At 36.1% G+C, this 11871-nt stretch overlaps 1 protein-coding gene across 1 annotated transcript; it reads left to right on the top strand.

Moving 5' to 3' along the window:
- Positions 1 to 7232: 7232 nt before the first annotated feature.
- ubxn1 (UBX domain protein 1) lies at positions 7233 to 11857 on the top strand. The gene is made up of 10 exons (XM_067599458.1): positions 7233 to 7279; positions 8529 to 8593; positions 8733 to 8786; positions 8954 to 9081; positions 9502 to 9592; positions 9774 to 9965; positions 10384 to 10435; positions 10532 to 10654; positions 10774 to 10957; positions 11211 to 11857. Exons 2-10 carry the CDS (start codon positions 8535 to 8537, stop codon positions 11249 to 11251), a joined length of 924 nt encoding a protein of 307 aa, XP_067455559.1. The 5' UTR covers positions 7233 to 7279; positions 8529 to 8534; the 3' UTR covers positions 11252 to 11857.
- The last annotated feature ends 14 nt before the right edge of the window (positions 11858 to 11871 follow it).

Raw genomic sequence — 11871 nt, forward strand, 5'->3', positions numbered from 1 at the left:
CATGACTTTGCCATCCTAGGAAAAAACTGCCATACCGGCGAAGCATAACCGAAACGGAAATACAACCTCGACCATGCCAGCCAATTTCCCCCAGACAAGGAAATACATAATTATGGATTTGTTTATTACCACATTTAATCAAGAATATCTTCATCCTGATTAAAAAATCTAGAAATAAACAAATCCGGAATATACTTGTAGAAAATAATATTCTCCCAATGCTAAACTTCTGATTGACTTGATTGGAAAAAGGCCAATAGAGAGTATCAGACACATATTGTATTAAAGATTAAATGAAAGCGGTGTCATTTAAAAGTTTACATAGAATATATCCTGTAAATCAGGTTCTGAAAGGTTTAAACTGAATATTCATCATTCTTGTAATTTCTGTGGTCCAAACAAAGAAACAAACTTTCACTTATTTTTCCATTGTATGTTTTCCAAAATATTTTGGATTGATATGCAGAACTTTCTATCTAGGAAAGCAGGTGCTTTATGGTAGTGATATTTTAATTCATTTTGAAAATAACTCAAGGGACAAACATGTTAGCGTTTTAAGCCAACTGTTTATAATTTTTGGCAAATTTCATATACATAAAATGAAATGGACCAATAAAAAAATCAAACTTTACCTTATTTCTAATTGATATTAACCTCTATTGCAATTCTCTAGTCAAGCTGAAAAACAGAAAAGCAACAAAGACCCAAACAATATCTGAAACGTTTAAAGTTATCAACTAATGTTATGTAGTTACTTAGTTAGACTATTTAATTATTAATTTGCACCCATTTATTTATTTATTTTTTCTTCCTCATATGTATTATTTTGCTTTTATTGAATGTAAAAAGGTTCTTGCACAATCCCTTTACTGAATGATTTTTGTTTTTTTGTTATTTTTTTATGTCATAACTGAATTTCCTGGCACTTTTGTTTCCTCTTTTTGTTATTTATACTTGTTTTATATGTTACTATTGTTTGAGTTTGACTGTTGTCAATAAAGTTAAGGGGAAAAAGGATATACAGTGGTAGAGTAATGTTTCATACAGTCCCCCAGGAAGGAGTCCTATGAGAATTATGCAAGAATGCTACAGCATAATTAATCTTTTGTAAAAAAAAAAAAAAAAAAAAAAAAAATGCTATCTTGGCAAGGCCAAGTTTATTTGTACATTTGTACATTTCAACAACAAGGTCATTCAAAGTGCTTTACATAAAACATAAAAGGCATCAAGACAAAATGTAAAAAAAAAAATGCAAGATAATACAAAAAGACATTTAAATATATTAACTATGAATTAGTTTACTATAATTCTACCTCTAAATTTTATACAACAAACCTGTAAGTCACCTCTCCCTGTAGGTGCAAATATATTACCAGTGTAAAGTTAATTCTATTTTAATATCCGAGGTCAATCCTGCGTCTTACTGTGTAACATATGACACTATCCAGTAATTTACACTACTTATGTAAAGTATTTACTGGCACTATCATTGTACAGTGTATATTGAGTATATATAGAGTTAGAGTTAAATATTGTGGATGTAGTTTAAGGCTCTATTGCTCCATTGTAGGTTTAATTCATATTTAGATACATTAATAGACATTTTTCAGTTTTGGAGTTTGTACTTTCAGTTTGAATTTAGACTTTTGAACCTCAGAAAAGTTTGACCTTTGACCTGTCCGTTTGTTTTGTGGACATCAACAGATTAAGGCCTATAAAGTGACCTCTTATTGTAGTGGTATGATCACTCATATATTCATTGATATACTGTGTTTTTACATATGTGGATACAGTATCATGTGTTGTGCTTCCTTTTTGTTTTCCCTTGTGATGTAAGTAGTGTCTTGTTACTTTTATATTCACATGTGGTTTTGATTTTAATTTCAAATGTCACCATCAGACGCACACACATGATGTCGCCCACATGTAATGTCTGTTTCATTCTTATACTTTACACAATTAATGTTGTGTATTTCTCAGAATGGGTGATTTTCACTCAGTTTTGGACTTTCCAGTTTCTGTTCTGGGACTTTTTATTCTGACACTGGACAGAAAAGAACAAGAACAACAGAACAAGAGACATCTGTTGACCTCTTATCACATTAATTCATGTATTAATTGTTATTGTATTGTAGATTATTTTATTTTTGTCCTTTGGGGCACCGTTATGTATATATGAGAGTATTGTATGTTTAATTTGTGTTTTGACGTAGAGAGTGTACAGATGCAGTATCTTTATTTATCTTGCTTTCCTTTTCAGCCTCTATTCTCTCTAATGTCTGTAGTTTCTTGTAAGTCCATGTGGGTTGGGCACATTTGAGTGTGTGATGTTTGAATAAAAGTATTTATTCCTTCATTCCCTCATACATTCATCTATCTCAGGGAAACTTCCAGCAACAAATTACCATTTACTGAAAATGCTGCTCTCAGTTTTAGTTTTAGTTTTGCTTCTAATTTAAGATAGCTATATCAAATTGCACTCTCTCACTCTCTCTCTCTCTCTCTCTCTCTCTCTCTCTCTCTCTCACACACACACACACACACACACACACACACACACACACACACTCACACATATATACAACATAATGATAAGCAAGGTGTCTTTAAAGGTCATCTCTGTTTTCTCTGTACAAACAGAATGATAAAGAAGCAGACAGACTTTATTTTTTTTAATTTTATTGCAATGAACAAACTACACAGAAATAAGCATTAAAATGGGACATAACAGGAAAAACCAACAACAAGTAGAATACGTTACTGTACAAAAAACACATTAGGATTCAAAAGTCAGATGTAGAGAGAGTCTCGACAGCTTTCCGATGAGAAGAGGTGTCCCTCCACAGATAACAGCAGCTCCACTGGAAGCCAGAGTTTTTCCATATGGAGATGCTGTTACAGCTGGTGAGACCCACAGAAACAGCACAGCTGACCACTTGTGGGAAAATATGAATGTGGTGGGATACATTTAATCACAGGATTGATGTACAGTATTCTGCCACTCAGTGAGACAAAGAGAGGATGTTTAGTTCAAGTGTTTGGAAATATATATGATTTGTGAGGTTTGAATGTGAATATATAATAATAATATATGTTTATAATGTATGTTTTTCTTTATGTAGTTAAGCTAAAATCATCATCATATCATCACTTATGTGTTATATGGTGTGCAGAAGCCAGATTTACAGGATTATTGCTGTAATACATTATTATATTAAACTGGGAGATCCCTGCAGCTGTTTTAAATTAAGCATTTCATAATCCTTCATGCTTGAACTACAGTACAGGAAAAGTTTTACACATATATATATATATATAAAGTAATACTGCCCTCTTTTGGTCAGTAGGTGTTGTTGACTAAATCAAATCTTTTTACTGCAGATTTTATATCCATGCCCTCATGATAATACCACCCACACCCAATAAATGGTCAGTAAAATATCACCTTCTATAGACTTGTGTCTTCTGATCTTGGATTTTACTGCTTCTAAGATTATGTGTTGCCCTTATGACACCAATAAAAACCAGGGTCACGCACTGAGCGAATCAAAGTACATGTGCTAGGAGTCAGGGGGATGGCCAATCCCAGCAAATCAATTATAGCCTTTAGTCCATTGAAATTAATATTTTACATACAGGTATTGATATGGCTTTGAATGCGCATGCATCATTTCACTGACTTGACCTCGTCTTCTTGGTTTCCCAGAATCTCTCTTAACTTATCCTGACTGAGCTTTGACCCTTAACCCACTCCTTCTGGAAGAAAACAGAGTCATAAAGTAATTTAAGCATTGACTAAGTGACCTTCACCCCTATTGTCTCCTTCGACTTTGTTCACCCTGCTATATTTTTTCAAGAATCCCAGAACTATGTTGAAGTTTGAATCAGAATGACTTTGTTCACGGTTTGAAGTACAAATCGGTAAATCTAGACAGATAATCTGAGAAAGTTCTGGTCAATACTTGTAGATTTGTTGACTCTTGTCCTATTTACAGGAGTCAGGTTGACTTCTGGTTACAAATCTAAGTAAAACCTGCAGTGATTACTTTTACACCATAAACAGATCATATATTTCAACCATCTTTATGCTTCCCTTTGAAAATAGTTATCATGGTTTATGGACAAATGCCATAAAAACAAAGATTTTGAGGAGAGAGACTCTCTCCGTTACATAAATGAACAGAATTTTAATATCAAATCATGAAAAACTGATCTGAGTCCCATTAACAGCTGCGCAAATTAATTCCTTGCTGATTTGCAGAATGAAAATGAGTTTATTGCTTCCGTGGCAACCAAAAAGTCCATCAGGAAGCATTTAGATCTTAATCTAACCCATTTAACCCACTTAATAAATGTCCTCAATAGCCATTTTGTGCTTCTCTTTGTAGCCATTTAGTTCTCTACAAATGAGGTTCTCTACAAAGGATTTTTATAGATTAAGGAAAATTAATTTACCTCCGGTGACTTGCTCAAGTTGCTTGCAGAGTCAGTGCACAGTTAATTTTTAATCAATAGTAAGGTATAAAAAAAAAGCAAAAGGCATTACAGGATAATCTTGGTTGAATATTATATACTATTCTATATATCTTCACGAGTGTATGAGGTCAGTGTAAAGCAACTGATATAAGATGATTAAGTTCTAATTTTTAGTTAAATAGAAACGATTAAATGTTTATAAAAAAAATCATACTCACCGAGGAAATACTGCGAACGAGGCTCAATTCTGCCAATAAGTCAGAAAAGAGGAAAACAGAAAGAAATGACCGAGCAAAGGTGCAACAAACAAATAGTTAATAGGAGAGAGAAACAGTTAGTGGTTGAGCTGAGGCAGGAGAGAGGTCAGAAAGAAGTGAGCAGGCTGAGAGAGAAGAGAGAGAAACCCCTGAATGACGGCTGCTTAAGACTGTGTGGGGGAGAGAAGAAATTAATCATTACACTTACTGTAAATATGTAACGAACCCAACCTGCCCATAAAACTCAGCAAATTGCATCCTGCTCGAACACCCACAAACACACGAGGATGGGACACAATAATACAAGATGGAGAACCAATAAAAGACACCATCAGGCCTCAAAGTGCTTTGTCATCGCTTCCTCCCTCTATATCATTTTCCAGTAACTTTAGAGAGATATATGTATTAATGATTAAATGAAGACCATTAAAACACTAAAAGATCATTTTAAACCAGTGCTTCCTTCATAGATTATGAAAGATCCTTATCTGAAACAAGCTCTGTTTCTCTTAGTCTTGAAGTCACTTTGAATATTTTTCACTACTAATGCAAGAAGATATATATCGCTATTTTGTGTGATTTATAAATTAGAGACAATTAATCACAGAAAATGAATTAAGTAAAGCATAAGTGAAAGAATACTTGCTTTTGCTTTCTTCCCCTTCCCTTCTTAAACAAAGAACCTTGAACTTGTTTAAACCTGCACGTAATTTAGACTAAAGGTCCCTAAAAATCTGATATAACTATCAAGACTTTTATGTTACTGAATCAGCAACATAATTTAAATTTTATGGTTACATTTGTCATAAGTGAATAACACATGTAGAGACAGATTCAGTCAGTCATACATTTGCAGTAACATCTTGACTTGATATGATTGATGCTCACTTGAAACTAAGTTGTAGTGTGTTATCGAGTATGTTTCACTTTGGTATATTTTTCGTCCCAGAAGAACTAACACTAAAAACAAGACAGTTTCATTTCTTTGTAAACAGACGTGTATCTGTATGTATCTTTCACCAAAATTTTATAATATTTATGATGATACCTTTGTTAATCAATTACTACACAAGGGGTATGATTGCTTTCTCACACGCCACCGGTCAGTGAGGACAAGAAGAAGGTCATTATTAATCATTATGAAACTGAAAGGGTATCCTGATCTGCTCTGACAATGTACCATGGTAGCTCAGAAGTAGCTCAAAAAGTATTTGCTTTTGAAAAAATGAATACCATAACACTATGAATGGAATTATTCTCACTATTTGTACATGGTTCAACTGAGAAAATCCACAAAACAGTGGAAATACAGAAATTTGAACAAAGAGTTTTACATTCACAATATTTTAATTTTGCCATGTTTCATTAATTTGGATGTGGTGAAAGCCCGATACATGCACATACATTAATAAAATCTGACCATCTTTAATAGATACTGTATTCAAAATTTGACCACTACTATGTGTGTCGCTATACTTGCTTTAATATCACTGTAAAGAATCAAGTGACCTATTGTGAAATATTTGTACTTATTGTTATGTCCCATTTTAATGCTTGTACTGAAATATTTTCTTTGTAGAATAGAGAGGAGAGATTTATAGCTGGATATATGAGATTATTCAGCAGCTACAGTGAGCATTATTGTTCATCAGAATCATCTTTTTTGACCAAGTATGTTTAAACACACACGGTTTCCAGTGGTTCTCAATGTCCCTACATACATATACATATACCGAAATATACAGAAGGCATACAGCTAAACACATTTTGTGCAGGCAGGTAGGTGGAAAAAGGTGGAAAAAAGGTGTATGTGTGTATGTATGTATGTATGTATGTATGAATGTATGTGTATATATATGTATATGTGTGTGTGTGTGTGTGTATGTATATGTGTATATGTATTGTATATATATAAAAGAAAGAAAGAAAATAAAACCAATATACACATACACAACAATGGACAACAGCATACATACAATGTCTATGTATGGTATGTACAGGTGTTTATATACACCTTGAATATATAAACGGGTGTACGGGTTTATATACAAAAATCCTTAAAAATTATATACAATCAATGAATAATAAATAGAATGAACTATAAACTTAATATGTAACAATGATTGTACAAATATTGACCAAATACACAATAAAGAAAATAAAATCAGCAAGGTACATACATTAATTTGTTTTTCTGTTAAATTTATATTAAATTCCATTTCTTTTAGGTCAAATTTACCCATAGAAAGTATGAGGTTTATAATAAAATACAATATAGTTTACAAAATGATTCAAATCTTCTTGAATGTAGAATGTCTCTCCCCATAATTGCAACCAGTTTTATTGAAAAATAAACTTCTACATATGTGTCAAAAACTTAGTTGATAATGGATAATCATGAATTAAATACATAACTGTATATGTTTTGGATGTAAAGATAATGACTTTTAAATTAGCTGTGAAAATGTGAAAAGTTAATCGCTTTTTTTCGTGTTCTGTTTGACCTATGTGGGATCCCGTACTGTTGAAGCGGTGCTGACTGATGTGTGAGTAGCTAACTAACATTGTCTTCTTCACTATACTAGCTGCCGTTACCGTTAAAAAGAAGAAAATAACACTTGTGTGTGCGTTTACGTGTAACATACAAACACACATCGACAGCTATAGTGACAGAGAGTTTATAGGTGCTGCTGCGTGTTTTTATAAAGCTAAACCAGCGAGGCTTCACAGCTAGCTTTCGCAATTTGAACGTTAGCCACATGAATGCTAATTTTAGCTCTCAGCATAACGTTAGTAATAATAGTAAACAGCTACAATCAGCCGGCGGCGGTGAACAAGTATTTTGTCAGGCTGCGCGTCCAGGAAATGTGAAAACTTGTTCGCATTGTGTTTTATTCAGCTCACAATGTTACATGTAGCTCATGAGCTAAAGGAAAGTCATGAGCTGTTATATGTGTGGAGTTGAAGGACTGATTCACATTTTTTCAAGTCTGCCTTAAAACAATAGTCAGGGGCCCAAATGAACATTGAAATAGGTTTTTCCTCATATAATCATTCCTCCTGTTCATACTGACCATTAGTAGATAGTTTCATAATGCATTTACGATGTAGGTGATGGTGAACAAAATCCACAGTCCTCCTCCTGTGCAAAAATGTATTTAAAAGTTTATCTGATGCTAATTTGAAGCTTCAGCCGTCCAAATGAGTCAAATCAAGCGGATATCTTTCAATGCTAGTCTTTTTAGTGTCAAGGTCCCTCTTTTTGTTTCTATACTTCTACTACAGCTCAACAGGGAAACACTGTCCGAGGAAACACAAAGAGGGAATTTGATGCTAAAAAGACTGTAAATGTGTCAGATATCCACTTGATATGACTAACTCAGACTGCTGAAGCATCAGATAAGCTTCAGATAAACTTTTAAATGCATTTTTGCACAAAATGACTGTGTGGACACACTGTGGATTTGTCCCCCATCACTTATATTTAAAGTGCATTTGAAGGGGATCTTTTAATAGTCCGTTTGAACAGGAATAATAACAGCAAGGAAAACCTCTTTCAGTGCTCATATGGGCACCTGATTGTTGTTTTAAGTCAGACTTGAAAAATTGTGAACCTGTCCTTAAATAGGTGGGTAACCTCTCAATTTAAGTTGGATTGTAGCGTGCTGGAAGCATTATTATTGTCTTTGTGTGACTTACAATCTAATAACAGTGAGTAACAGTTGTGTAACAATATGCCAAAATGAAAATGAGATTAATTTCTTGTGGTATTAAATTGCACAATCTGTGTTTCAGCTGAAGATGGCAGAGCTAACAACACTTGAGAGCCTGCTGGAGATGGGCTTTGACAGGAACAGAGCGTGAGTGACACCAGACATTGATACCAACAACTTCAGAAAAAGCCCCTAAATTTGAGACGGTGTTCAAGGAAGAGAAAGTAAAACTGTCTGACATTAGAGTGACTTTTCTTTTTTCTTTTTTTTTTGTTGGTGCTTGCAGGGAGAAGGCGGTGGCCAACACGGGGAACCAGGGAATAGAACAAGCCATGGACTGGTGAGTCACACACACAGTAATCAACATAGCTGGAAAAATCATGTCACTGATGTTTTCCAGTTTGCCTACCAAAACATGACTGTGATTCTCCAGCGTATTATAAATTCTGGTCATCAATACACCGAGTTTTCAGTCCTCATCTCTCCGCTGCGATGTGCTTTCCTCAGGTTAATGGAGCATGAAAATGACCCAGACATTGATGAGCCCTATGTGCCGCCTGTGGGCAACGTCCTGGGAGGAGTAGCAGACAGCCAGTCCAGCACAGAACAGCCGACACTAGAAGACACCGACAAAGGTCAGAGCTTTTAGGGGACAGGAGGTTTCCTCGTACTGTGATTTCAGCACAGTCACTCATTTCATAGCATTTGTTTTCCTTCTAAAAACAAAATTTAACTCTTGGTTAGCTTTAGTAAAATCAAGTAGTAGCGACTGTGTTGTAAGCTGTTGTTTGTCTTTCTCTCTGGTTGTTGTTGTTTTTCTTTAAGTTGTTCCTCTTCTTTTTCATTGTCTAAATAACATACCAAGAACGTTCAAGTTTCAGTTCAGCTTGTTTTGTTGTGGAGTTCTTCGTGTCCGCACTGAGGGTTTTGTGGTGTTGGTTAGGCCAGCATTCGACATCTGCTTTGATTTGTGGTTGACTGTAAGATCTTTCTGTACTGCACCATATGTTTGTCTCTCTGTCTTTCTGTTTCACTTGCGTTTGTTTTGGTTTCAGGGACGGCAGGTGGAGACAGCAGCCTCATTAATGACATGGAAAGCGGAGGTCAGGCAATGACAGAGGAGGAGAGACGTGAGCAAGTCAAAAGGTCAGAGGGCACCATCCCTGTAGAACTGCATGTCCAACTCATAGCATCTTTACTTCTCTCTACCACTACTATAATTCACTGACAATGTCATCTGCAACCATTAGTTTGGGGCTAGTAGCCAAACATAAACCTGAGCTTGACTGTAAATAAGCTGATTCTTCTGTCTGTGTCTGTTTTTCAGACTAGAGGAGCTGATGCGAGTGAAGCAGGCAGAGAGAAGAGAGCGAGAGCGGGCAGAAGAGCTGGAGAGGGAGAAGCAGAGGAGGAGGCAGGGCCAAGAGCTGCAGCAGATCCGCCAAAAGCTGCAGGATGATGACATGAAAAAGCTCGCGGATCAACGCAGGAAAGAGAAGATGGAGGACAAATTGGCCAGGTAAGGTCTTCTAAGTTCATAACACATTCACACACCTCAGGGAGAGGAAAAGTAGATTTGGGTAATGATGTTTGAGTCTTTAAAGCAAATTACTGAGTTTAAAATACATAAATGATAGAAGGACTCTTTTCCCTTTTTCTAAAAACATGTTATTGTTGTCTGTGTGAAAGGTAATTTAAGGAGATCAGCAAAAATTTGTGTTGCAAAACAAACCACAAGTTGTTTCACTTTCAGAGTGAGACTATGTGGTTGAATGCTTTCTTATGATCGAAATAAACATGCAATGGATGCAATAGAATCAGGGAAAATACAGTAACTATCGGAAAAGAAACACAAAAAGAGTAATAAATTGATGATGTAAATGAGCAAATATGTTACCTTCTAACTACATTGTGTTGTTTTTCTTTATTCCTGCCAGACAAAGGGTTAAAGAAAAGATAGCACGAGACCGAGAGGAGAGAGCACAAAAGGTACTCCACTCATTGATCTACTTCATTTTTCCTGTTCACTTTCTACTCCTACAAGTACTCACTTAAGATTTTATTTTTTTTTACCTGTCCTGTAAGTTCGGAGGTGGAGGAGCCTCTAGCACGGCCACTGCGTCCCAGCCCGCCCAGCCCAGCCCATCATCACCCACCAGTCAGGGCCCTCCGCCTACTAAGAAGGAATATGAAGAGTCCAGGATACAGGTACAAGCCTCAGTTACACTTATACATTCACACGCTGCTCTTCACACCACTGGAGTCAAACCTGTGTCTCAAAACAGTTCCATGAGTAGATCTCAATAGAATATCTTCGCTCCTAACAGGTCCGTCTGCTGGACGGCTCAACCATCAACACAGTGTTCAAGGCCCAGGAGCCGCTGGCGGCAGTGCGCGTCTACGTACAGGTGAACGGCAACACACCCGAAGGTCAGGATTTCACGCTGCTGTCACCCTACCCCCGTCACGTCTACACTGAACTGGACATGGAGAAGCCCCTCAAAGAGCTGGGTGAGCACTGGGGACCGAATATAACTGATAACTGGACTAATAGACAACTGCAGTGGAGTGATCTTCTTAATATTTGATTGTACTGTCCTGTGACTTGATCTTGTTCCTGAAATGTTTCAAGATGATCCAGTGTGAGGATTAAATACATGTGGTGACATCCTTCTTAAATAAGTTTAAGAACTTAACTACAATAGATTGTAGTTACAGACTTTAACTGACCTTTTTCCTCCATCTTTCCTCTCTGTCTGTTCAGGTTTGGTGCCTTCAGCTGTGCTGGTTGTTGCCAAAAAGTGAGATCAGAGGATCTGCTCTGTGAGCCTACCTCACCACCTCCACTACATCAACACCTGAGACACCAGAAACAGAGCCCACAGCTTCAGTATCATTCAGTAAGCCAGCTAACTGAACTAAAGCAGTGAGACTGTGTATTCTTAAAATCTAGTTATGGAAAAGTTACAAAGAAAAATGGTTTGGCTTTTTTTTTTTTTAAGACTGACTGCCTGAATGAAACCCCTCACCATTCTGGGCTGATTGATTTCACTGGATATTGATTTGTGTGCAGTGAGCTTGACAGTGACTTTTACTAATTCAAGAACATAGTGAGGTGAGCTGGCTTCTGAGTGATACTGCTTTGATGAGCACCACTCATGGTTACAACACATTTATAAAGACAATACAGAACAAAGTTGTTCAATTTTAACCTGATCGTTACATAGCAAAGTACCACAGACCACCTGCTCTACTGGTTCTTAACAGGCCTTACATTTAATCCCCACGATCTTCCTGATTTTGTGACATTCTACTTTGCCATTTTTTTTTATAAGTTAAAATATATTGACAGTTATGTCTGCATAATCACCAAGAATCTACTTAAAATAAAGCTGACTTGGAGAACTGTGATGGTGGACTGAATT

The sequence above is a fragment of the Thunnus thynnus genome, chromosome 9, assembly GCF_963924715.1.
Source record: "Thunnus thynnus chromosome 9, fThuThy2.1, whole genome shotgun sequence".
Lineage (NCBI taxonomy): Eukaryota > Metazoa > Chordata > Actinopteri > Scombriformes > Scombridae > Thunnus > Thunnus thynnus.

Bases quoted from the DNA above. Each gene is read 5' to 3' on its own strand.
- ubxn1 (XM_067599458.1), top strand. From the start codon at position 8,535: ATGGCAGAGCTAACAACACTTGAGAGCCTGCTGGAGATGGGCTTTGAC. The intron at 9,593-9,773 runs GTCAGAGGGCAC...TCTGTTTTTCAG, and splicing joins AGACGTGAGCAAGTCAAAAG to ACTAGAGGAGCTGATGCGAG. The intron at 9,966-10,383 runs GTAAGGTCTTCT...TATTCCTGCCAG, and splicing joins ATGGAGGACAAATTGGCCAG to ACAAAGGGTTAAAGAAAAGA.